The sequence below is a fragment of the Cnephaeus nilssonii genome, assembly GCF_951640355.1.
Source record: "Cnephaeus nilssonii genome assembly, chromosome: X".
NCBI lineage: Eukaryota > Metazoa > Chordata > Mammalia > Chiroptera > Vespertilionidae > Cnephaeus > Cnephaeus nilssonii.
Genome location: NC_137071.1, coordinates 47,724,263 through 47,751,981, shown reverse-complemented (window position 1 = coordinate 47,751,981; position 27,719 = coordinate 47,724,263). Strand labels below are relative to the sequence as shown.

At 45.6% G+C, this 27,719-nt stretch overlaps 1 protein-coding gene across 1 annotated transcript in view; it reads right to left on the bottom strand.

The window, feature by feature from the left end:
* Positions 1-4,802: 4,802 nt before the first annotated feature.
* Positions 4,803-27,719, bottom strand: part of IGBP1 (immunoglobulin binding protein 1) — a 50,766-nt gene continuing 27,849 nt past the window's right edge. Inside the window, exon 6 of the mRNA XM_079764872.1 lies at positions 4,803-5,278. Within this exon, the coding sequence (XP_079620998.1) occupies positions 5,136-5,278 (143 nt within the window). The 3' untranslated portion in view covers positions 4,803-5,135. The remainder of the gene's footprint in view (positions 5,279-27,719) is intronic.

Sequence of the window (27,719 nt, the reverse complement as noted above, 5' to 3'; positions counted from 1 at the left end):
AGCACTAATCAGAAAGAATGTATGCACCCTATGTTCATAGCAGCACAATTTACAATAGCTAAGATCTGGAAACAGTCCAAATGCCCATCAGTAGATGAGTGGATAAAAATGCTGTATTACATTTATACCATGGAATACTATGCAGCAGTAAAAAAGAAGAATCTCTTACCCTTTGAGACAGCATGGAGGGACCTGGAGAGTATCATGCTAAGTGAAATAAGTCATTCAGAGAACTACAAGTATCACATGATCTCTCATATGTGGAATCTAAGTAACAAAATGAACTGATGAACTGAGTGGATCTGGAACAGAGTGTGGAATCTCGGAGCTGAAGGTTGGAGGAGCTGAAGGCTTTCAGCACCCTATTGTCTGTGTCCATGGGTATATATGCATATATGCATAACCCATGGACACAGACAATAGGGTGCTGAAAGCCTGAGGTGGAGGTGTGGGGGTGGGCTGGAGGGAGTCAATGAGGGAGATGGGGGGACATACGTAATATTTTCAACAATAAAATTTTTTTTAAAGTAAAAGATGAAAAAAAGATAAAAAATAAAATAAAAAGTAAAATATTTACTTGTACAAAGATCAGGTAGGTCTGAAAGGGCATAGGTGGGCCTGGCTCTGGGAGCAGGAAGGTTCCCTTGTGGCTTGCAGGATTGGGGGATGTGAGGTCCCAGGAAGTGGAGATTTCGAAGAAGTGGGGCTTCCCTTGGTGAGCAGGTCTCACAGGTGCCCCTGAAGGGCCTAGCAGGCAAAGCTGATGAAACTGTTGCTCAAAACTTAGAGAAAGGGGAGAGGTTCTCCTCAGAGCAGTGTGCTACCAGGCAGTGTTGCCCACCTTCCTGTGTCCCCTGTACTTTGTGCTTCCTAGAGAAGCAGTGTGGTAGACCGTGGAGTCAGGCAAACTAGTAATCACTCTTCTGAGTCTCACTTTCCTCATTTACTAGTACAAATTGAGGCTACAATACCATCTACCTTGGGCTGTTGTGAGGATTAGGAATAATGTAAAGCTCCTAATATATAGTGGGCGCTCAATAGATGACCACTAGTATGTACCTGCATGGCTACTATTTTTATTTGTGCTACCACCAAGAATAGGCAGGCCCAAGGTATTGCTGAGCGGTACTCTCTTTGAGAGATGTTCATTGCCAGCTGGGACAAGACACTGAGTTCTAAGGCTGTTCACCACCCTTTCACATACATTTGTCAAAGGTGTCTTGGCAGGCAGATATATAAAAACTGGTTCCTGGTTCCCACTGCATGTAACAATTCTCTTTGTTGCTCATCTCAGCACACAAAGAAAAGTATTTCACAAACCTTTTGCTGGTGGTGTTATATAGAAGATAGATTGAGAAATCATTAGAGGGGCAGGGATTAAATAAAGTTGTGAAACACTGATGAAGAAAAAACTGCATCTGCTCTCTGTCCCCCTAGCCTATCAACAGCCTGCTACTCTCACTCCTTGTTCCTGTGCCCCATTTTAGAACTGTTCAAAATGCTTCCACGTATGGATTTCATTTGCTCCTCACTCTAGCCTGTGAGGTAAGTAGGGCATTTGTTGTCTGCAACAGAGGAGCTAAGGTAATGACAGAATTGGGATTTGGAGCCAGGTCTCCTTGTTACAGAACATGAGTGAACTGTGCCAGGTTCAACTGTACCTTGGATAAATGGGTTCAAAGCAACCTGTGGGGAAATGATGTCTTGCAAGAAGATAGTGATAACAACAGCACCTTGCTGCAGAGTGTCCAACAGAGATAGTGGCAATGCATCTGTTCTATTGATGAGCAAACTAGAGGCCCAGGGGAAGCAGAGGACAACTTTGGAGTTCAGATGACACAGAAAGGTAGATTTATTTCAAACGTTTCACTTTTTCAAGTTGTTCTAAATGACATAAGTGATGCAGGTGACTTGGATGCTCCAGGGTCACCCAGCTAGGGAGTGGCAGAGCCTCCAGGATTGAGATTCTAACTTAGGGCTCTTAAGTGCACTTCTGGGGCTTGGAATCAGCTCCTTCAGTTCCTCGGCCTTTCTCACAGGGGTGTTGAGAGGAACAAGAGTGGAAAGGACAAATCACTGCATAATAGCATTAAAAGAAACAGTGCTCCAAGTTCACCTTTCCTATTCAAATGGGCCTCCAGGTGAGAGCTATTGAGAGCAAATGCGGCTACACTGATATGCTTGCACTGTCTACTTACTAGCTGTGTGACTGAAATAAGTTACCCACTTCATTTTCCAGAGCCAGTTTCCTTCTCTGTAAGATGAAGACATCAATTCCTGCCTGACAGATTGTGGAAATGAAATAAGCAGCATATGTGAAAGCCTTTTGTAAATTATGGAGCAGTATTATTATCTAGTTGAAAGCTTTGTATCCTCACTTCCCAGAGTCCCCCAAACCCAACTCACTCTAGGACCCTGAAAGGCCTGGCTCTGGTGGGAATAGAGAAGGTGGTTCTATTTTGGTCTCTCCAGCCTGAAGACCAGAGAGGAAAATGGGGTTGCTCACAGCCTGTCTTCTTATCCCCCAGCTGAGGGGGAAATAGCAGGGGAGCTGGCATAACTTCTTTGGTGAGTCAGCTAAGAAAGAATTTCTAGAGCTCCAATTATGTATAAGTGTTGGTTTAGGTTTGGATTTTTAAAGCTGCTTCCTCTTTTAAAGCAGCTTTAAGACATAATTAAAAGCACAAGTAATTGGCAAACACATGGAAAATGATAGAAGCACAGCTTCTTACTAGTGTGAACTTGAGAAAATTACTCAGCTTCTCTGGGCCTGTTTTCTCACCTGTAAAATGGGGACACTGCAGGGTCATTGTGAGTATTAACAGTATGTGAAAGTGCTGGGTCCAATGCCTGGCACACAACCGAGGCCCAATACCTGTCCATTTTCTTTCCCTTCCTAGTGGACAGACTGTGGTCATTGAGCTCAGAGGAACAGAAAGCACTTACTCTTCAGTTGCTTGATTCTATTATAGTGGCTGCCATTACTCATTTAATTCTCACAACCCCATGAGACAGCTCATCTACAGACATCAAGGAAACAGGACAGGTCAGAGAAGTTTTATTGCCCAAGATCACACACCTTGCAAATTATTTTATTGACTTTGAGAGAGAGAGAAACTGATATATTGCATTCATTGGTTGATTCTTATATGTACCCTGACTGGGAACCAAACCTTGGCGTATTGGGCTGAAGCTCTAACCAAGTGAACTACCTAGCCAGGGTCAGCTTGGAATTTTAAATCCTCACCCAAGGATACTTTTTCATTGATTTTTACAGAGGGAAAGAGAGAGAGAAATATCGATGTGAGAGAAACACATCAATTAGTTGCTGCCTGCATGTGCCCCTACCAGGGCCTGGGCTGGGGAGGAGCCTGCAACCCAGGTACATGCCCTTGACTGGAATTGAACCTGGGACCCTACGGTAGCAGGCCAAAGCTCTATCCACTGAGCCAAACTAGCTAGGGCCAGCTTGCAATTTTTAAAGGCAGGACTCACACCCACCATGTCTAGTTTGCTTTTTAGATAATCAAAATGTATGAGGGGGTTTAATCAAGCTGGATCTTCTGGAAGGCTCATCTTTAAATAGAGTTGGATCAACAGGGTAACCCAAAACTGGCCCATTTTGAGAATAAATTCAAGGTGGAGCTTCAAGGACAGGAAACAGGCCATTGCCAGAGGCAGCCTGGCAGTAATTGAAAGAGCTAAAAACTGAATGTTTGCTTCCCAAATCCTTGGGGAATTTAATCTGTGCTCTATCAGTTTCAGGAGCTTATGTTGTGAGGGTGAGATGAGTCCTTTATTAAGCAGTATACAAATATATAATCGGTAGTCTTCTGTCATCTCCCACTAAACACAACCTCCTACTCATCACCTGACAGCCCTCCACTTCCCTCCCTAAAAATAAGAGGGAACTGAGTCTCCTTTTCAAACCCCCTCCTAAGCTAGACTGCAGAAGCGAGAATAGGAAGGCTGAGTCATCATCCTCTTAGAAAATCTAAGTGTACCAAAGGCACTAGAACAAAGTGTTTTTTATACATATCTTTAACACATGGCTGCTTTTTAAAGCTATCAACCCAAGAGCTGAGGACATGTCTTCTTTCTACTGCATAAAGTAGGTACCTCTCAGTGTCATCTATACCAGTGGTCGCCAACCTTTTGGACCCCATGTACCACTGGTGGTCCGTGGACCACCGGTTGGCAACCGCTTATCTGTCCCACACCCCTCCTCCACACCCAGTCATGGGCACCTTACTCATCAGCAAAATGACCGCCTTGGCACATGTATCACTTCAGACTGTGTCAGGTATTGCACAGCACAGGTAAGAAGGGCCAAAATGCTCTATGGTGGCCCATTTAAGAGCTATGTTATAGCCTGAGGTGCTCTTCTCCCTAAGTAAGGGTTATGGCAAATAGTTCCATGAGGGTAAAGACACCAGCCTCATATGCATAAACAAGGATGGCTTGCATAACACCTGATCTATTTCTCTCATTTCTCCTGGCCAAGGCAAGGAAGACCAGTTAGAAAGGATTGTTATGATCCATTCATTTACAGTTGTAATTCCTGAAAAAAGTGTTGTCTGGCAGAGCAAGTCCTGCGTTTTGTGCTCACCCCTTGTAGAGCGGAATTAAGTCATTTCACAGCGCTGGGGTAGAAGAGCGAAAGCCCCAGCTCTGCAGTTCTGAGGCTGAGAAACTCACTGCCCAGATCAAAGGCAGACAACCAGGATCTCTCCATAAGCCCAGGGACCCACTCCTGACCCCCTTCCCCCGCACAAGCACACACAAAACCAGCTGACACCAGTATTTCTGTATAGATGTAATAGAAAGGACTTTATTTTTAAGGAAAATTCATTCAGCCATTGATTATAGAGCCATTTCTCAGTACTCTTTTTCTTCCTACCTAGGAATCTGAAATACAACATGATTAGGATAATGCAAAAATAAGAATCACTGGTTCATCACCTAGGGAACAAAACACTCTTAATTGCTTGACACTTTATTGAACGCAAAGCAAGATTAGGTGTCTTTGCCTTCCTGGTAGAGCTGAAGCAGGAGCCCAGGGAGGGGGAGACTGCACAGCTTTCCTTTGTGGGGAAGATGTGCGCGCCCTGTAGTCCCATCTTGTTGTAGAAAGACTAACCCATGTTCTTTCGGTTGCCATAGCCCCTAGGATGGGTGTCCTTCCAGTCATCCCACTCCCGAGCTCGGTGGAGTGTTTGCTCATCATCCTCTTCCTCCCTTTGTTCTTGATCTTCTTGTTGAGCTGCTCTTTTGGCCTCTGCCAAAGTAGAAAAATAAGAAAGTGACGGAATGTCAGGAACCTCAGCACCATTCTAAACACAATCACATAAAAGGAGAAAAAGGCATATGGCTGGCTGCATGCCTGGGGCCAGCAGAAGCAGGGAGAGCACTTAGATACCTAACAGAGGACATGTTCAACAGTAAGAAAGGGTGCTCTGAGTACTTTTCACAAGAAAGCTAAAACATAAAAGTTGCCCCTCAGGATGAATTCTATTTTGGGAAAGAATTATTACTAAAATTGCTAAATACCCCAGTCTGCCCTCCAAAAAGAAAAAGACCCACAAAAAAGCAAACTACCAACTGACCAACAAAACCCCAGCAAGCCAAAACACTAAAGTAAAAAATATGTATGATTTTATAATTTGTGATATGCTAAGGAGCAGGAACTACAGGTGACTTCCCCTCCTCCACCCATTTCCTGTTAGTTATACAATTTTGCTTGTGTGTAAAATTGGAAATCACAGGGCAGCTGAATCTACCAGAAGAGAATATCTGTGTTATTCTGCACATGCCTAGAACAGGGTCTAAGGTCCAAATGGCACTTGTCATGCGGTGTACACCCAAAAGAAATTGAACCAACTGCTGTATCTCTTTTGCACTAATTGTTTTCTCTTCCGAGGTAAAAGAACATATCCTGGTGACTCTGAGTTTGCTTATGAGAAACAGTTTCATGACTATGATAAAGAATGAAATGTGTGGGGATATGATCTACTCTAATAGCTTAGGAGCCTTGTGTTCTTTAAAAAACACTTTTATTGTAAAACAAAGAATACTGTAAATCATATATATTTAACTTCAGTTTTCACAAGGAGGCAAGGCTATACCTATATAGCCTCCACCTGGGTCAAAAGATCTTCTGTACCCATCCCAAAAGCTTTTCCATGAGCATCTTCCAAATTACAACACCCTCCCCCCTCTGCCCCAAAGGTAACCACCTTTTATAGAAATAACTTTCTGGACTTTATTACAGCTTTATAATCCAAATGTGCATCTCAGGACACCAGAGTTGTCCATTTGTACATTCACATTTTACTCAATGACTTCTAGTACGGAGTTGGGGCTCCATCACCACAATCCAATTAAAAAAATTCTATCACCTCGAAAAGACCCCTTGTACCCATTTACAGTTAGTTCACATTCCCTCCCTTCTTCCAGCCCCTGGAAATCACTATTCTGCCTTCTTTCTCTATATATTTGTCTATTACTAGTGGCCCGGTGCACGAAATTCGTGAACGGGGGGAGGGGGAGGGGGCGGGAAAGGGGTTCCCTCAGCCCAGCCTGCATCCTCTCCAATCTGTGACCCCTCAGGGGATGTCCAACTGCCAGACAGGGATCGGGCCTAAACTGGCAGTCAGACATCCCTCTCGCAATCTGGGACCGCTGACTCCTAACCGCTCACCTGCTTGCCTGCCTGATTGCCCCTAACCCCTCTGCCTGCCTGCCTGATCACCCCTAACCTCTCTGCCTGCTTGCCTGATCTCACCCCCAACTGCTCTCCCTTGCCAGCCTGATCTCGCCCCCAACTGCCTCTACCTTCCTGATCACCCCTAACTGCCCTCCCTTGCAGGCCTGATATCGCCCCCAAGTGCCCTCCCCTGCTGGCCTGATCTTGCCCCAACAGCTCTCCCCTGCCGGCCTGATCTTGCCCCCCAACTGCCCTCCCCTGCCAGCCAATTTGGTTCTGATTGGTTGGTTTCTATGCCAGTCAGCGTCAAAAGCTCCGCCTCCTAGGCAGCCATTGGCTCCTCACAGTTCACTCAGATTTGGTTCTGATTGGTCAGTTTCTATGCCAGTCAGTGTATCTGGGCCTCTCTCCAGGCCTGATCAGAGAGGCGGCGCTGATCAGCAGCCCCCGTGGAGGCCCGGAGAGAATCAGAGGCGTGGCTGCTGGCGAAGCCAAGAGAGAAAGAGAGAGGCAACGGCTGATGAACAGCTGCCAAGGAGGCTGCGGATCAGACCCTGCCTCTCTCTGGGCCTGATCCACAGCCCCCTGGCAGTCAGAGCTGGGTCGCCTCGCCCGCACCGGCAGTAGTCAGTGCTGGGTCTCCACGGCAACCCAGCACTGACTGCAGGACTGACTTCCAGTGTTCAGTTGAGCCTTCGGTCAGTTGTTACGGACCCTGGGTTTTTATATAGTAGGATGGGCATTTCAAAGAAACAGAATCAAGTAATATATAGTCTTGTATCTCATTTCTTTTACTTAGCCAAATATTTCTGAGTTTAGACTTGCCCATTTAAAATATTTTGGTGTCTTTTTGTTTTTTTATTGTTAATCCTCACCCAAGGATATTTTTCTACTGATTTTTATTTATGATGTATTTATTTATATTTTATTTTTGGTTAATCCTCACCCAAGGATATTTTTCCATTGATTTTTAGAGAGAGTGGGAGGGGGAGAAACAGAGAGAAACATCAATTTGAGAGATACACAATCGATTGGCTGCCTCCTGCACATGCCCCAACCAGGGCCAGGGATGGAGCCTGCAACCGAGGTATGTGCCCTTGATCAGAATCAAACCCGATACCCTTCAGTCCTCGGGTAAATACTCTACCCACTGAGCCAAACCAGCTAGAGCTATTTTGGTATCTTTTTAATCTAGAGGTTCCTCTTCCATCCTTTCCCTTCCTTAAATGTTGTCTTGAAGAAGCTGGGGGTATCTGATCTGTAGAGTTTCCTCAAATCTGGAATTTTGTTAATTGAATAGTCATGATGCAGTCCAACATGTTCTTTTGAAATTATGCAGATTAGCAAGTTCATACAGAGGCTTGATCTGATTCAGGTTGATCCCTTCATCATGATTATAGGAGGTTCTGCCTTCCCTCATCAGGTGGCACATATGTGTCTCATGTGTTGCAATGTCAGCAGCTGTTGATGCTCAATGCCTAGATTCATTAATTTTCCAGATGTTTCAAAAAGGTAACACTCTTATTTTTAACATTTCCTTTTTATTAACTAGAATACATTTATAAAGAGAGGTTTCCCCTCATCTACTACTATTTGGTTACCCAGGAGAAAAACAAAATAAATGCTTGATACTTTCACTTTATTTACCACTTTTCAAGATAATTGGTTCTTTATCATCCTCTAAAATTGAACAGTTTTTGTTTTAAAGGACTATTATGAACTCATGGATTTAAACATATTTGATGGGTTTTAATAAATTGCAATGATTTCTAAAAAATCTTAAATTCTCGCTGAAACCGGTTTGGCTCAGTGGATAGAGCATCGGTCTGCGGACTGAAAGGTCCCAGGTTCGATTCCGGTCAAGGGCATGTACATTGGTTGCGGGCATATCCCTGGTAGGGGGTGTGCAGGAGGCAGCTGGTCGATGTTTCTCATCGATGTTTCTAGCTCTCTATCCCTCTCCCTTCCTCTCTGTAAAAAATCAATAAAATATATTTAAAAAAAAAGATAAAAAATCTTACATTCTTAAATTTTAGAATAGTTTTAGATTTACAGGAAAATTGAGAAGATAGTACAGAGAGTTCTTATACATTTATACCCAACTAGAGGCCTGGTGCACAAATTCTTGCACGGGTGGGGTCTGGTTGGCCTGCCCTGACGGGGGCTGATTAGGCTGGGCCGGCAGGGGGGAGGGGCCATGGGAGGTTTGGGGGGGGCGATCAGGGCCCCAAACAGGCCGGTTGGCCGCTGCAGTGCATGTCATAGAGACTGGTTGTTCTGTCATTCCAGTCGCTTGGCTTTTATATATATAGACTAGAGGCCCGGTGCATGAAATTCGTGCACGGAGGGGGTTGTCCCTCAGCCCAGCCTGTACCCTCTCCAATCTGGGACCCCTCGAGGGATGTCTGACTGCCCGTTTAGGCCCAATCCCAGTGGGAATCACAATCCAGGACTGCTGGCTTCCAACTGCTTGCCTGCCTGCCTTCCTGATTGCCCCTAATCGCTTCTGCCTGCCAGCCTGATCACCCCCTAAACCACTCCGCTGCCAGCCTGTTTGCCCCCAACTTCCCTCCTCTGCCGGCCTGGTCACTCCTAACTGCCCTCTCCTGCAGGGTTGATCACCTCCAACTGCCCTCCCTTGCAGGCCTGGTCCCTCTCAACTGCCCTCCCCTGCTGGCCATCTTGTGGTGGCCATCTTGTGTCCACATGGGGGCAGGATCTTTGACCACATGGGGGCAGCTATATTGTGTGTTGCAGTGATGATCAATCTGCATATTACTCTTTTATTAGATAGGATAGAGGCCTGGTACAGGGGTGGGGGCCAGCTGGTTTGCCCTGAAGGGTGTCCCTGATCAGGGTGGGGTTCCCTTGGGGCATGGGGCGGCCTGAGCGAGGGGCCTGTGGTGGTTTGCAGGCCGGCCACGCCCTCTGGCAACCCAAGCAGAGGCCCTGGTATCTGGAATTTATTTACCTTCTACAATTGAAACTTTGTAGCCTGGAGCGGAGCCAAGCCATTTCTGTTGGAGTTCTAATTGAAACTTTGTAGCCTTAAGTGGGTGGGCCTGGCCAGGGTGTGTGGAAAGCTTTGCTTCCCCTGTTGCCGCCGGCAACCCTGGCCTGCTTTCTCAAGCTCCATTCTGCCACAATTTTTGTTTGAAATTGTTTACCTTCTATAATTGAAACTTTGTAGCTTGAGTGGAGGCTTAGGCCTGGCAAGGGCAGGCAGAAAGCTTGACTTCCTCTGTTACCTAGGAAACCTTGTTCTCTGTGGCTGTAGCCATCTTTGTTGGGTTAATTTGCATACTCGCTCTGATTGGATGGTGGGTGTGGCTTGTGGGTGTGTCGGAGGTATGGTCAATTTGCATATTTGTCTATTATTAGGTAGGACTAGTGGCCCAATGCACAAATGAAGATTCGTGCAAGAATAGGCCTTCGTTCCCCTGGCTGCTGGCACCACCTTTGCTCTGGCTGGAGCCCCCTTTCTGCCTTCCCATGCTTCCCAGAGACCCGGAGCTGCTGGGGTGGTGCAGAACACATGCATCATTGCCATGGCGACAATGCAGGCGCCCCACCCTGTCCCTGGCCACTCGGCGCCTGTGTATGCAAATTAACCCATCTTTGTTGGGTTAATTTGCATAATCCCTCCTGATTGGCTGGTGGGTGTCACGAAGGTATGGTCAATTAGCATGTTACTCTTTTATTAGGTAGATGGTTTCTGTCACAACTAGTGAACCAATACTGTTATAATATTAACTACTAAAGTCCATACTTTATTCAGACTTCCTTGGGTTTTTTTTATGCTGGTCAATTTTTGTATTGAATTTATTGGTGTGACACTGGTTAACAAAACCATACAGGTTTAGCCCTAGCCAGTTTGGCTTAGTGGATAGAGCAGACTAAAGGGTCCCTGGTTCGATTCCAGTCAGAGGCATATGCCCAGGTTACGGCCTCGATCCCCAGTAGGGGGCATGCAGGAAGCAGCTGATCAATGATTCTCTATCATCATTGATGTTTCTATATCTCTCTTCCTCTTCCTTCCTCTCTGAAATCAATAAAAATATATTTTAACAAAACCATACAGGTTTCAAGTGTACAACTCAATATGCTGGTAAATGTTTAGCAACTAGCTTTGGGGAGGGATTGGGTAGCATTTGATGATTTCCATAGTATAATCCTCCCACCATGGCTAATTTCAAACTACTAGCATGGCATCACTGAACAAAATTGGGAATAGATGTGCAGTAGCACACATTATATAGTATTTCCACCTACAGATACAATAAGCATAAATAACCCCGAGAGTAACAGTAAAATGTAGCAAAATACATATGATGTGATGAGATTTCCTTTGTTTTTTGTTTTTTAAAAAAATTTTAATGTTGAGAGTATTAGATATATTGACCTCCTTCACCTGGATCCCACCCTGCCCCAGGCCTTTACTACCTATTGTCTGTGTCCATGGGTAATGCATATATATCTTTGGTTATTCTCTTCCTGTCATCCTTCCCTCTGAGATTCATCAGTCTGTTCCATGTTTCCATGCCTCTGGTTCTATTTTATTCATCAGTTTATTTTGTTCATTAGATGTCTTGTTCATTTATTTTGATTTTTAGATTAAATTGTTGATATAGGTTTCCTTAGGTTTTACCTAATGCCCTTTTTAACTGTCCCCGGATCCCATCCTGAACACCACAGTGCATTTTGTCATCATTTCTCCTCGTGTCCTCTTGGTTGTGATAATTTCTTAGCCTTTCCTGTGTTGAGGAGTCCCCATCAGGTATTTTGCAGAATGTGCCTCAATTTGGGCTGTGTGATGTTTTTCTCATAATTAGTCTGGGGTTGTGGGTTGGAGGAGACCACAGAAGTGAAGTACCTGTCTCATCACATCAAATCAAGGCTACACATCATCATGATTATCACTGCTGATGTTAACCTGGACCACCTGACTAAGGTAGTGTTTGCACGGTTCCCAATAGTAAAGTTACTCCTTCCCACACCTTCTATACTGTAGACCACAGCCCACACTTCAGGAGTGAGGAGTTATGCTCCACCTCCTTGAGACAGAAGCATATAGACAAATTATTTGGAATTTTCACATAGAGATTATTCTCTTCTCCCCCACTTATTTATTTAATTTATTTCTATCACTGTAGAATCATGGATATTTATTTTATTCCTTGTGTTATAATCCAATTCTGCTATTTTACTGCTCACTCAATTCTTCCAGTTTTTGGTCAGTTAGAGTTCTTTCAGCTGGCCTGTGTCCCAATAACATACTCCAATTGTCTTTTTTTTTTCAGCTCTTCCTTCTTCAATGCTTATCTTGTATTTTTCCTGTCCCAGATTTGGAATTAGCCACCCTGGCTTCTTTTTAATGGGAATGGTATTTCAAAACCACAATCTGAGTGACTAGGTATGCTCATTGCTGCTGGGCTGGTCATTGTTTCTAAGCCTTTTCAGTGGATAAAGCAAAGGTGTATATGTTTACTTTTAAATAAAATTTTTCATGGTTTCATATTTAGGACAACAGGGTTGTTTTATTTCTTAAATTCTTTTGAATTACGTCTGTATTCTACATTAAAAGTCTTAGTTGTCAAAGAAAGGATAAAATAAGAGTATCATAATTACTTATTTATAATACCTCATATTACAGTCTTGTAATAACACTAATATTGTATGTCACTAATATAACTGAGAATAGTTCTTTTTTTGCATATGCTTTCCCCATTTCTCCATTTTTAAAAGGCCTACATTAAAAATTTAAATAAAAGAATCTACATGATCTGAGTACTGAGTATATAGGCACTGCATACTCTACTCTCTCCCCTTTATGCCTCATTTAGTCTTAGTTCTACAAGTCACTATATATTTAACTAGGGGTCCAGTGCACAAAGATTCGTGCATGGGGGGTGGGTCCCTCAGCCCAACCTGCACCCTCTCCAATCTGACAGCCCTCAGGGGAGCCCTCTCCAATCTGGGAGTTTCTGGCTGTCTTTGCAATCATATGAGGGAATTGTTTGAGACCCCAACCCAGTTTGGTTTGTTGCTCACAGAATAATAAAGACTTTTTTTTTCTTTGCTTCATTGGTGGAGATTTCCTGGAAGTTTTAGGATATCTTCCCTTTAATTTTTCTTAGACACTCTGATTTTACTTATGTCTCTCACCTTTGCTTTCCCTCCATCCCCCACTGCAACAGTAACTTGCTCCAGGCTCACTTTGCTCTAGTGTCTAGGACAGTGGTCGGCAAACTCAGCCATCAACAGAGCCAAATATCAACAGTACAGCGATTGAAATTTCTTTTGAGAGCCAAACTTTTTAAACTTAAACTTCTTCTAACGCCACTTCTTCAAAATAGACTCGCCCAGGTTGTGGTATTTTGTGGAAGAGCCACACTCAAGGGGCCAAAGAGCTGCATGTGGCTCGCAAGCTGCAGTTTGCCGACCATGGGTCTAGGAGATCCGTCTGCCACCAGAACTATGAGTCCCAGCATTCCTGGTGCTTCCCCGTGCTCTGGGCTTCCACTTCTGGTCCTGGGGCTGCCACCAGAACTACTACTCCCAGAATTCCTGGTGCTCCCCAAGCTCTGGGTTTTCCCTTTCTGCTCTGTCTCTGTCCCACGGCCTCCCACTCTGCCAAGTCCTCCAAACCACCAGCTCTCCCTCTCTGCTCTCCGTCTGGCAGCTTGGGGAGCCAAGTTCCTCAAGCTGCTCCACTCTCCGCCAGCTCTCCCCCTCTGCTCTCCGCCCAGCGCCTGTGTATGCAAATTAACCCGTCATCATTGTCAGGTTAATTTGCATACTCACTCCTGATTGGCTGGTGAGCGTAGTGGAGGTATGGTCAATTTACATGTTTTTCTTATGTTATATAGGATGCTTGCCACCAGTCCTTATGTTAATGTCTCTCACCATTTTGGTTGTCTGAAGCTCATTCTCTAGCAATTTCCTCAGGAAGAAATCATGGGAACAGTAGCTCTTAAGTTACTGCATACTGATAAATCTCTGTACCCTTCACTTAAAAGACAGTTTTAGCAGATATATATCCTTGGCTCACATTTTTCCCCTTGAATATTGTAATATCTGTTACTCCACTTTTTTTGGCATGAAATGTTGGTGCCAAAGTTTCAGGGTGATCTAATTTTCTTCCCTTTATAAACCACCGGTTCTTTTTGCTGAAATTTCCACAGCTGTTTTTCTTCTTTCCAGCCTAGTACTTTTATTATCATTTGTTGGTCATTTTGGGTCAGAATTCTCAGGTACACAGTACACTTTTTATAATCAAATCTTATTTTTTTTTTTAAGTTTCAGGAAAGTCTCCTTACTATTAGTTTTTAGCATTTATTCTTTTTCCTTGCTTTGGTTTTCTTCTTCAGGTAATCCTACTATCCTACGCCAGGTCTTCCTTACTTTCTTTGATATGTCAAATCTTTTTATTTAAAACATGTTCCTTTTTACTTTAGTAAGGCATTTCCTATTGCTTTCCTCTGCTCCAGACTTCATTTCTGAAACATTTTTAAAAATTATCTTTATTGTTGAAAGTATTACAAATGTCCCTTTTTTTTTTTCATTGACCCCCTCCATCCTGCACTTGCCCCTCCAGACCTTCAGCACTCTATTGTCTGTGTCCATGGGCTAGGCATATCCTATATAATAAAAGCCTAATATGCAAACTGTCTCCTCGGTGGTCGTTTGACTGCTCGCTATGACGTGTGCTGACCACCAGGGGGTGGCACAGAAAATGACGGACATTGGGTGATGTGCTGCAACCTCTCACTGGCTACCTGGGGGTGGGTGTGAGAGGGATGGAGGTGCGGTGAGAATGTGGGGTGTCCAAGCTTGCTCTCACTCCCCCTACTACCCTCCCCTAGAACACCAGGGCTTGCACGCTGGGGAAGCCACCACACTCAGGTGCCGGGTGCCCGTGAGGAACCCACCCTGCATCTGTGCGGCCTCTTCCTGGTGAGCCAGGCTGCAGCCAACTGGACTGCAGGGACCAGTCGGGCTCCCCATGGGTTTGTGCAGGAGCTGGTCTGTGAGGCCAGCTGGGAGAGAGTGCACTGCACACCCGGCTTCCATGCAGCACTGCTGGGCAGCCCAGAGGCCCATGCTGAGCCCAGGACCACGGTGTCCGGCCAAGCTCACCGCCATCTTTGCGTGGAGACTCGGGCACCATGACTCAGGTGGAGGGGGGTGCGTGGGGGCTCAGGAGCCCAGGTGCTGCCCAGGACCCAGAGGTCAGCTGGGACCTGCCCTTTCACGCCAGATGCTCATGCTTCGATCACCAACAAGGCATAGGGACTGCACCTGTGCAAAAATTTTGTACACTGGGCCTCTAGTATGCATATAAGTTCCCTGGTTAATCACTCCCTACCCACCCTCTCATTTCCACCTTCCCTCTGAAATTCCTCAGTCTGTTCCATGATTCTATGTCTCTGGATCTACTTTATCAGTTTATTTTGTTCATTAGATTCCACATATGAGTGAGATCATATGATACTTATCTTTCTCTAACTGGCTAATTTCGCTTAGCATAATATTCTCCAGGTCCATTCATGTTGCAAATGGCAAGAGTTATTTTTTATAGCTGTGTAATATTCCATTGTGTAGATGTACCACAGCTTTTTTATCTACTCGTCTACTGATGAGCACTTAAGCTGTTTCCAAATCTTAGCTATTGTAAATTGTGCTGCTATGAACATAGGGTGCATATATTCTTGCTGATTCGTGTTTTCTGGTTTCTTTGGATATATTCCTAGAAGTGGGATCACTGGGTCAAATGGGAGTTCCATTTTTAATTTTTTGAGGAAATGCCATACTGTTTTGAACAGTGGCTGCACCAGTCTGCATCCCCACCAGCAGTGTACTAAAATTCCTTCTTTCTTTTTTTTAAAAGTATGTTTTATTGATTTCAGAGAAAGGAAGGGAGGAGAGAGGGGTAGAAACATCAATAAGAGAAACATCACCAATCAGCTGCCCCCTGCATGCCCCCAATGGGGATCGAGCCCGCAACCACCAGGGAATGTGTCCTGACCGGGAATTGAACCGTGACCTCCTGGCTCATAGATCCTGAGCCACACTCTCCAGGCGAAATGATTCTTTCTTTTTTACTTTCCCTAAGTTGTCACCACATTTCCGAGTTCTTCTAACCCTGCTTTATACTGTTCTTCCATGTCTTATATAATTTTCTTAATATCTTTCAACTCATTTTTTAAAAGTATATTTTAGATTTGTTGTGTTTTGGAATGCTCTTGATTTTTTTTCCCCTTATAGTAATTTTGTGTGAACTTTGGCCTTGATAATTTTGTTCACTTTCTAACAGCTTTATTGTATATATTTCACATACTATAAAATAAAATTCACCCATTTAAAGTGTACAGATCAACGGGGTTTTTTTGTTTTGTTTTGTTTTGTTTTGTATATTCAGAGCTGTGCAATCATCACCACAGCCTATTGTTAATTCTGATGTGTGGTTAAGTTGTCCTTTACTTTTAGAAAGAAGTAGGTTCAGGGTGGCTTTTCTAACTTGACAGAAGCTGTCTTTCTGTTGTTAAAGAAATAGGCCTTGTTTAATTAGCTCTTGATTCTGGTCCTTTCTTACACTTTTATCTGGACTTTCTCTTTCCTTCTTTTCTTTATTGTGCCTGTTCTCCTCAATTTCAATTCTATTCTCAGCAATTTCTCCTCAGGGTAGAACCCTGTCCTGGAAGGGAGATCTGGTGGGTCATTTTCAAAAGTTCACTAAGGACTAGACTACTCCACCCCTTTCAGACCTTCTGACCACAAGCCCCTTGTATTTACCCAGGTGTTTTTTTTAATCCTCACCTGAGGATATGCTTTTCAAAATTGACTTTAGAGAAAGAGGAAGAGAGAGGGAGAGAGAGGAAAAAAAATCAATGTGAGAGTGAAACATCACACAAGCCCTGACTAGGATTCAAACCCAAACCCTTTCAGTGAACAGGACAACACTCCCACTAAGCCACACTGGCCGGGGCTCACCCAGTTTTTATTGGTGGCAAAACTCCTATTTCAAGTGTTGTTCTTAAATGGACTGTCATGCTTTTTAGTGAATACCTGTTTGCTGTTTGGAATTCTTGTGTCTGTCAAGTTGTTCACATGGTCTGTCTGTCAACTCTTCTGCTTTCTTCCACACAGATGCCAATCACCTATTGATCTTGTGCTAAGGGTGATTTCCCTTACCTGTTTAGTGTGAGAGTCATGGGGATACATTGTTACCTAGTTCTGTTGTGAATATTATCTGTCAGTTTTCTTTTGTGTTTTTATTAAAGTACTAGAGGCCCGGTGCACGAAATTCGTGCATGGGTGGGGTCCCTAGGCCTGGCTGGCGATCAGGGACAATAGGGGCCAGGCCAAACAGGGTCAGGCTGAAGAGGAGGCGACAGCTGCTGGGCCGGGTACAGAAGGAACGGATGCCGAATGTGGATGCCACCATCGTCAGCGCTCCGCCACCACACGGGTCCCTACCTCCTCCCTCCTCCTTCCCTCGCTGCTGCACTGCCACCGCGGTGGGCAGGCAGCGGGGTCTGCCGGCTGGGGGTGTGTGGACAGGGCACGGGAGGTTGGCTGCTGTCCCAGAGGAGGAAACCAGCCCTTGGCCCCCCTGGGAAAAGAGCCACATCTGCTGCCACCCACCCCTGGCTCCCCGTCCCAGCCCAGGGCCCAAAGGCCCTGGCGGGGTTCGGAGAGGAGGCGACAGTTGCTGGGCCAGGCACGGAAGGAACAGATGCCAGATGCCGACACCACCGTCGGCGCTCTGCCACCGCATAGTTCTCTGCCTCCCCCACTCCTCCTTCCCTCGCCACCACACTGCCACTGTGGCGGGCGAACGGCAGGCTGGTTGGGGCCTGCCAGCTGGGCGGAGGGACAGGGCATGGGAGGTTGGCTGCCAGCCCCAAGGAGGGAGCCAGCCCTCAGCCCCCCTGGGAAAAGAACCGCATCTGCCGCCACCCACCCCTGGTTATCCATCCTAGCCCAGGGGCTGGCCCCAATCAGGCAATCGGGGCCTGCCGGCCGGGGAGAGGGAACCACAGGAGGTTGGCCAACCAGGGGAGGTTGGCTGTGGGAGCACACTGACCAGCAGGGGACAGATCCTGCATTGAGTGCCTGCCTCCTGGTAGTCAGTGCACGTCATAGCGACCGGTCATTCTGGTCATTCTGATCGCTTAGGCTTTTATATATATAGATAACATACATGTAGAAAAAACATAGTATATAGCTCAATAAATTTTCATATCTGAACACATCTATGTAATCAGTACCCAGATCAAGATAGAAAACAGTACTGTTACTTAGAAGTCCACTTAAGGTCCCATTCCATTCATAAGCCTCCACTAAGGAGTAACACCATACAGGCTTTTAATCAGCAAATAGAAGCTTCATCTGTTTGAACTCTATACGAATGGAATCATACAGTATATACTCTTTTGTGTCTGGCTTTCTTCACTCATGAATATGTTTACAAAATTTGGCTATATTTGTCCCTTATGGCTGATAAACTACCATTAGTATAAACTTTTTGCTAAGTAGGATTTCATTGTGTGAATATAGCAACATTTATTTATCTATTCTATTATGTATGTGCATTTGAGTAGTGTCCAATTTGGGGTATTACAAGCAATGCTGCTAGGAACATTATTGTGCAAGTCTTTTGTGAATGTATAGTCTCACACTCTTAAATATATACCTAGGAGTGAAACTGCCAGGTCATGGGGTTGTACATTATGTTCAACTTTTTTGCATCACTATCACTACCACACCACTAGACTCTCTATTTTTGTTTCCTTTATTCTATGTACTTTGGGCTTATTCTGTTCTTGTTTCCCTTGAATTCTTAAGGTAGGGCCTCAGATAATTGATTTTTTATATTTTTTTCTAACGTAAGTACTGAGGAAAAAACTGGTCTTGCAAGGCATGTCAGGCCATAAAAACTGTGAACAATGCACTGCCCTGGGGTGGAAGGGGAAGGTCGTTATCGCTGGCCCCAGGACAGATCATCGGATATAGCCTGGGGACCCCCAACACCTGGGGGCCTTCCTGTAAGCCCACGAAAGGGGGTGGAACCATATCTGCAAGAGAAAGACCCCAGAAGGTTATAAAAAGTGAAGCCCTCTGCGTGTTTCTTCACTCTGATTTGGAAATTATTCCCGGAGTCCACTAGTGTTAATAAATGGGGTCCCTCCCTTTCTCTAGGAAGTGTGCTTGGTATTTCTTTGGTCTTCTGCAACATTTGGTTCCCTGACCGAGAATCTAACGGCGTTTGGCTCTTGCCTCCGGTGAGTGGACGGGCTTTGGGACCTGGGGGCGCAGGACAGGTCTCCAGAAGGCGCGCCCTGCTAATTTTAAAAGAATTGAACCTGGGGGGACTCCAGGCGCTCCCAGACCTCAGACCAGGACCCGGCCGGCATCTGGAGAAAGTGGATGGACACTTCTGGACCTGTCGACAGAATCGGTAAGGTAGGGGCCCCAGTCAGTCAGGCCCACTCCAAGTGAGTGGAAGGGGGAGCTTGATCACCTCCCCGGAAGTCATAGGACTTCGTCAGGTAAATCAGGAATCAGGACTTCGGAGGTGAGTGAATTCAGATTTGATTAAGGAATTTTGGGTTCACTCTTCTGTTTGCTTGTGTGTGGGACTAGCCAATTTGCTACCGAGAAGTGGGGCTGGACGCAGACTTAACTCCTCTGGTAGGTTCTCACCGAGACGTCGGTCGAGAATTCTGTTCTGGGGTGTGGGTGCCGGGAGTGCCCCCATGCCCATCTGGGGAGTTGGGCATTATCTGCTCAGCTCCAGTCTGGGCTAGTCTACTGAGAGAGTGTGAGTACGGATGTTTGTCTGTCTTGGCATAATTATCTGCTGATTAACTGGTCTGTGTGAAAGTGAAAGCTACTTTGATTTTCTGTTTGCTCATCTGGTTAAAACATTTGGTTTTCAAGCAGCGCTGTTGAGTTAGTTTTCTCAGAGATGTTTGATAAAAACTTCTGTCTATGTTTGTGTACTAGGGGCTTTGGTTTGCTCTGTGATTTTGCTGTGTTAGGTTGAAATTCTGGAATTCTGGGGTAGATTTAAAGGTATTTTCAGCTTTTCTTGTCTCTTTTGGCTGGCTGGGACTTTCAGGGACGGGGCTCACAGCTCTGCAGGGTGAAGAGATTTTACCCGCCCTGCCCCTGCCTGTGCTGATTAAGGATCTTTTCTTTAAGGAGACCCTCCAGGCTTTTAGTAAATCTCCCTGAACCCTTGTCTGTCTCTCACCACCAATCATCTTGGGGTTGGGACAAAGTAAACCCACTGTTCTCAATTGCACATTGGAAATTTTTGAAAAGGGTTTCATTGAGGACTATGGTATTAAAATGAACCCCAAAACACTGAGGAAATTCTGTGAATTAGAATGGCCAGCCTTTGGGGTCGGCTGGCCCCTGGAAGGCTCTTTAGATGTAGGACTGGTCAGGGCGGTCTGGAATGTAGTCACGACAGACCCCGAACACCCAGATCAGTTCCCTTACATAGAGAGCTGGTTAGAAATTGCTCAAACCTTGCCGCCTTGGGTCCGGTTCTGTAAGGTTTTAGTAGTAGGAGAAAAGAAACAGATCTCTCAGAAGGGAACACAACCCCTTGTTCTGTCAGGATCCCCTGAGGAAGTCCCGCTAGTTTTATCATCTCCATATGTGCCACAGGCAGCACCAAGTGCTTCCCCAGCTGGTCTGAAAGGTCCAGAAACACCACCCCCTTCCGTTTCTCCTCAACCAGGCTCTCCAGAGCCAGTTGGGCGGCGCTTGCGTTCAGCCGATCAAGGGCCCAGGCCACAACCAGCACATAAGATGCCTCTAAGGGAGACTCGGGGCGCCCAAGTAGTTGGTAAAGATGGGACCTTGCAGGAGGGAGGGCCAGTCTATTATTATCAGCCCTTTACCACCACTGACATCTTGAATTGGAAACATCACACCCCAGCTTATTCTGAAAAACCTCAGGCCATGATAGACCTTCTAGAAACGATCTTCCAGACCCAGAAGCCCACCTGGGTGGACCGCAAGCAGCTCCTTTTCACGTTCTTTAACACTGAGGAGCGCATGAGAGTAGTAACAGAGGCTCGAAAGTGGTTCCAGACCCAGACCCTGGCAGGAATATTAGATACAGACAGATGGGCCAGGAAGGCCTTCCCAGATGAGGAACCCGATTGGAACCCGAACTCAGAAGATGGAAGGACCGGGCTAGAAAGATATCATCTGGCCTTCATCCAGGGGGTCAGGGCCGGAGCCAAGAAGCCCACCAACATGGCTAAAATCTCTGAGGTTTTCCAGAAGCCTGATGAAAAGTCCAGCAGCTTTCTATGAGAGACTATGTGAGGCATACTGGATCTACACCCCCTTTAGACCTGAGGCCCCAGAAAATCAAACCATGGTAAATGCTGTCTTTGTAGGCCAAGCCCAGCCTGACATCAGGAGAAAATTACAGAAACTGGAAGGGTTTGCAGGAAAGAATGCTACTGAACTGCTAGAGATAGCTAACGAGGTTTTCATTAATCGAGATAGTGCAGCAAGGAAGGAGGAAGAAAAGAGAATACAAAGAAGGGCCAATATAATAGCAGCGGCTTTTAGAGGCTCAGGCTCCCAGACAGATTAGCAAGGATACAGACCAGGGGGAAAAGGAAGAGCGAACCTGAGGCGAGACCAGTGTGCCTATCGTAAGGAAACAGGACACTGGAAGAATGAATGCCCCAAACGGCAAAGTAAAACGACTAGGCCCCCTTTTCTGCCCAGTTGCAATCAACTAGAGCCACCTGAAGCAGATCTCATTGGGCTAGCAATGACTGATTCCGACTAAAACAGACCGGGCTCACTTCAGCTAGGCCCCCATGAGCCCATGGTCAGAATGAAAATAGGGGGCCAGACTGTGGACTTTATGGTTGATACAGGAGCTGAGCACTCAGTAGTCACTTAGAAAGTAGCACCTCTCTCAGGAAAGGAGGTCACCATTATTGGAGCTACTGGGGACCAGACCCGTAGACCATTCTGCCACCCTCGCCAATGCCAACTTGGCGGTCATCAAGTAATTCATGAATTCCTGTACTTGCCAGACTGTCCAGTGCCTCTAATGCTTAGAGACCTTTTAGCCAAAATGGGGGCAGAAATCACTTTTGCTCCAGATGGCTCAGCACAGCTTCGCCTAGGTGAGGAGACCTCCCCAATGATCCTGTCCTTAGCAGTGCCAAGGGAGGAAGAATGGAGACTTTATACCCCCCAGACAAAGGCCTCACCATTAGAACCTGAATAAAGAGAAAGAATTCCTGCTGGTCTGGGCAGAAGGGAATCCTCCAGGCCTGGCTAAGGACCACGCCCCAGTGCTAATTGAGTTAAAGCTTGGGACACAGCCTGTTAAAATCCGCCAATATCCAACTCCAAGGGAAGCACGCCTAGGAATCCAGGTCCACTCAGACCGGCTGCTTCAGTGGGGACTTGTTAAACGATACAGGTCTCCATGGAACACGCCTCTCTTGCCTGTCAAAAAGCCGGGGACAAATGACTACTGCCCGGTGCACGATCTACGGGCTGTTAACGAGGCTGTTATAACCCTGCATTCAGCACTGCCGAACCCCTACACTCTTCTGGGACTCATCCCATCAGAGGCGGAATGGTTTACATGCCTAGATCTGAAAGATGCCTTTTTCTGTCTTCAATTAGCACCTTCCAGTCAGCCTCTCTTCACTTTCGAATGGGAAAACCCAACTACAGGGGCCAAGGAGCAGTTCACCTGGACCAGACTGCCACAAGGGTTCAAGAACTCCCCTACTCTTTTTAGTGGAGCACTAGCATCTGATCTGTCTAAGTTCCCAGGACAGGACTTGGGGTGTGTTCTACTCCAATATGTAGACGACCTCCTTCTGGGCAGCTCCACACGAGCTCAGTGCTGGGAGGGAACACGAGCCCTTCTGAGACTGTTAACTGAAACAGGTTATCGGGTGTCTAAGAAAAAGGCACAGGTTTGTCAGAAAGAAGTCAAGTATCTAGGCTTCCAGATCACGCAAGGGAAACGAAGGCTAGGGACTGAAAGGAAGCAGGCAGTATGTGCCATCCTAATCCCTAGCACCCGGTGGCAGATTCGGGAATTCCTGGGAGCGGCAGGGTTCTGTCAATTTGGATCCCGGGGTTTTCAGACCTGGCCAAGCCTCTCTATGAAGCTTTAAGAGAAGAGAAGGCACCCATCGAATGGGGTCCCGAACAGGAGAAAGCCTTCATCACCATAAAGGCAAAGCTCACTGAGGCCCCGGCACTAGGGCTACCAGATGTGATGCGAGACTTTAATCTTTTTGTTCACGAGAACAGCAGGGTAGCACTAGGAGTTCTAACCCATGAGTTTGGAGCCTGACAAAGACCAGTAGCCTATCTCTCCAAGCGGATTGACCCAGTTGCCTCCGGGTGGCCCCTGTGCCTCAGGGCCCTTGAGCCACGGCATTATTAGTCAAGGAATCGGATAAACTTACCTTAGGACAAAACTTAAATGTAAAAGTACCTCATGCTGTTGTCACCCTGACGGAAGCAAGGGGGCAGCACTGGCTGACTCATGCTTGAATGACTCAGTATCAAGGGCACGAGAATCCGCGGGTACGATTAGAAGCAATGAGAACACTTAATCCTGCCACCTTTCTACCCATAGCTGACGGGGCCCCTGAGCATGATTGCCTGGAAGTCCTAGAGGAGGTTTATTCCAGCCGGCCAGACCTAAGGGATAGGCCCCTGCAAAACGCGGACTTGGTATTGTTCACAGACGGCAGCAGCTTCTTAGATGAAGGAAAAAGACGAGCCAGATATGCAGTGGTATCAAACTTTGAGACAATTGCAGCACAGGTCCTGCCTGAAGGATGGTCAGCACAGAGGGCAGAACTTTGGGCCCTAGTAAGAGCCCTAGAATGCAGTAAGAATAAGCGTGCCAACATCTACACTGACTCACGCTATGCCTTTGCTACCCTGCATGTCCATGGGGCCATATATAAGGAAAGGGGGCTCTTGACAGCAGGAGGTAAAGGAATTAAAAATCAGAATGAGATTTTAAAGTTACTAGAAGCAGTCTGGAAGCCTAAGGAAATAGCCGACATCTATTGCAATGAGGTCATCGAGCATGAGGTCACCAGAAAGGGAAAGACTCAGTATCAGAAGGAAACCAGTGTGCTGACGCCGCAGCCAAGCTGGCTGCTAAAGAACAAGTAGCACCGTCACAGATCATGTTGGTCCCCACATTACCTGAACCTCCAAAATACACTCCTCAGGAAGAGAAATGGGCCCAGAAAGAAGGGGGCAAGAGAACAATGGAAGGCTGGTGGATACTCCCAGATCATAGGGTCTATGTCCCAGAACAGTTAGCCCATAAGGTAGTCCTCAAGCAGCATGAACTCACTCATTTAGGAAAGGCTGCCCTAGAAGCTTTGTTAGGCAGGTACTACCTAATTGCCCATCTACCCTGCTTGTGTGCCTCAGTCTCTCAGCGTTGCCTCCTCTGTGCTCAGAATAATGCTAAACAGGGTCCTGTGGGACCGATAGGAGTTCAGCGCTGTGGGAAAGCTCCTTTTGAGGATTTAGAAGTAGATTTTACAGAAATAGGGCCACCAGAGGGAATAAATACCTGCTAGTCTTTGTTTGCACCTTTTCAGGCTGGGTTGAGGCATATCCCACTCGCACTGAAAAGGCGAGAGAAGTCACTAAGGCATTGCTAAAGTATATAATTCCACGGTATGGAATGCCTCTGCCCATAGGGTCTGATAATGGCCCAGCCTTTGTAGCAGAAATAGTACAACAGGTAGCCAAGGCTTTAGGAATTAAATGGAATCTACATACAGCTTACAGGCCTCAGAGTTCAGGGAAAGGGGAGCGCATGAACCGGACTCTAAAGCAGGCTATGGCTAAGCTATGCCAAGAGACAACCTTACCCTGGACAGATATCTTGCCTCTTGTACTCCTGTGGGTATCCTGTGCCCCAAGGGCCAGGGTAGGTTTCTCTCCCTTTGACATTCTATATGGTAGACCCCCTCCCTTAATTCGGACAAAGGGAGATTTGGGGGAAATAGGGAACTTAGAAATCCAGAAACAACTACAAGGACTTGGAAAAACTGTCTTTGAGGTCCACAGGTGGGTTATCGACCGACTATCCATCTCTCTAGGAACAGCTGTACATCCTTATAAACCTGGAGACCAGGTTTGGGTCAAGGATTGGAAAAAGGAGCCCCTCAAGACTACCTGGAAGGGACCCTATCCAGTCATATTAACCACCACTACAGCTCTTAAGGTTGCAGGACTAAACACCTGGATCCACCACTCCCGGGTGAAGGCAGCCCACCAGCCAAGTGACATCCAGTCTGAGTGGAAGGTGACCTCTGACAAGAAACACCCACTGCGAATCACCCTCAAGAAGACAGCAGACCTGGCCGAGCAACCTGCTCCAAGGAATTCAGATAACACCCTGCTGAATTCTCCCTAACTCTAATCTTTCTTTCTTATCTCCTCCTAACGTAACATGCTCTATTTCTGGATAATCACTGGGTTTGTCTAATAATTCTTATTTTGTCTTTTTATGAGTGCCAGCGGAATCCGAGACTAGTACCAGGAGGAGAACTCATCTGCTCTTGCTGGGACACAGAAGCACCATAAAATTACTGCTCCCCATACAGCAAGGAAACAAAGGCCTTATCATAAATTGTTGGATTACACCTTGTCATGCCATCGTTTGCTCCTTGCTTAGAAACTCGCTATCCAAATATGCTAGACCGGGTAGTCCATGAGAAAACCCAATCAAGCCAGATTTTTGTTAGCTATACTTATCAGCCTGCTGCATGTTACGACTCTACTACCAAATGCACGGGGGGGGGGGGGGGGGGCAGGGGCGGGAATTGTATTAGACGGAAAAAATAATAATAGGACCTGTCACGGCCAATGTGCAGCTAACAAATGTTGCTCCTATTTGTTTCAGCAGTACGCAGGGCCAACATCCAACAGGTCATCTCCCAGATGAAAATGCAACTCTACCCCCAAAGCTGAAAACACCACCTACCCCTGGTGCCCCCTGCAGGAACATTCTACACGTGTGGGACCACTGCTTACCTCTGCCTGCCTGCAAACTGGATGGGAATGCCTTTAAACTTCAGATGGTCCTACAAATCAGAACTCACTACAAACCCCTCTGAGAGGAAGAAGCGGGATGCTAACCCCTTGGTCATCGTCCCTTTCCAGCAGGAAATAGCTAAAAGTGGTTGTCACCCCTGTTCACCATAACATCCCGTGGTCGTTGCTCCACAAGGCTAAAAGAAGCTTGTGGGACAAGGGGGGGAATGAGGAGGAAACTGGTCTTTCAAGGCATGTCAGGCCATAAAAACTGTGAACAATGCACTGCCCTGGGGGGAGGGAGGGTCGTTATCGTTGGCCCCAGGACAGATCATCGGATATGGCCTGGGGACCCCCAACACCTGGGGGCCTTCCTGTAAGCCCACGAAAGGGGGCGGAACCATATCTGTAACCCCAGAAGGTTATAAAAAGTGAAGCCCTCTGCGTGTTTCTTCACTCTGATTTGGAAATTATTCCCGGAGTCCACTAGTGTTAATAAATGGGGTCCCTCCCTTTCTCTAGGAAGCGTGTTTGGTATTTCTTTGGTCTTCTGCAACAGTACTAAAAGTTATACATTTCCTTCTCAACACTGCTTTGCTTGTACTCCACAAATTTTGATATTCTATTTTCATTGTTTTCAGTTAAAAATATTTCTAATTTTCCTTGTGATTTCTTCTTTGACCCAGGGTTATTTAGAAGTGTGTTGTTTAATTTAAAAATATTTAGGGCCCTGGCCGTTTGGCTGTGTGGATGCAGACTGAAGGGTCTGGGGTTTGATCTCTGTCAAGGGCACATACCTTGGTTGCAGGTTTGATCCCAGGCCCTGGTTGGGGTGCATGCAGGAGGCAACGAGTCAATGTGTCTCTCTCACATTGATGTTTCTCTCTGTCTCTCCCCCTCCCTTCCTCTCTCTCTAAAAATCAATAGAAAAATATCCTCCAGTGAGGATTAACAACAACAAAAAATTTAAGGATTTCCTAGGTAAATTGTTATTGATTGCTAATTGAATTCCATTGTGGTCAGAGAACATTTTCAGTGTGATTTCAATCTTTGAAAATTTATTGAGACTTAATAGATGGCCCAGAATATGGTCTGGCTTGGTGATTGTACAATCGTGTATTTGAAAAAGGGTGCATTTTGCAATTGTTGGATATATTTTTCTATAAATGTCAAATAGGTAAGGTGGCTGCTAGTGTTGTACAGATATTATGTCTTTATTAATTTTCTGTCTAGTAATTCTATCAATTACTAAAAGAGAAGTGTTAAAATCTCCAACTATGATTGTAGATTTGTCTATTTCTTCATTTAATTCTGTTAACTTTTTCTTCATGTAATTTGAAGCTTATTAGGCACAAACATGTTTATGATTGCTATGTCTTCCTAATAAAGTGCCCCTTTTATCAGTATGAAATGTCTTTTTTTATATCCAGTAATACCTTTTGTCTTGAAGTCTACTTTATCTGATCTAACTGTACCTACTAATGCTTTTTGTTAGCACAATATATCTTTTTCAATTTTTTACTATCCACCAATTTGTGTCCTTATACTTAAAATGCATCTCATACCTCATGTAGCAATATGTTTACAGATTCATCTCCTAGGGCAAAGGAAACTAAGGAGAAAACAAACAAATGGGACTACATCAAAATAAAAAGCTTCTGCACAGCAAAAGAAACTACCATCAAAATGAAAAGGGAACCCACTGAATGGGAGAACATATTTGCCAATGATATATCTGATAAAGGTTAATATCCAAAATATATGAAGTACTCATACAACTCAACAAAAGGAAGACAAACAATCCAATTAAAAAATGGGCAGGGGACCTGAATAGACATTTCTACAAAGAGGACATACAAATGGCCAAGAGACACATGAAAAAACGATCAAAGTCACTAATCATCAGAGAGATGCAAAT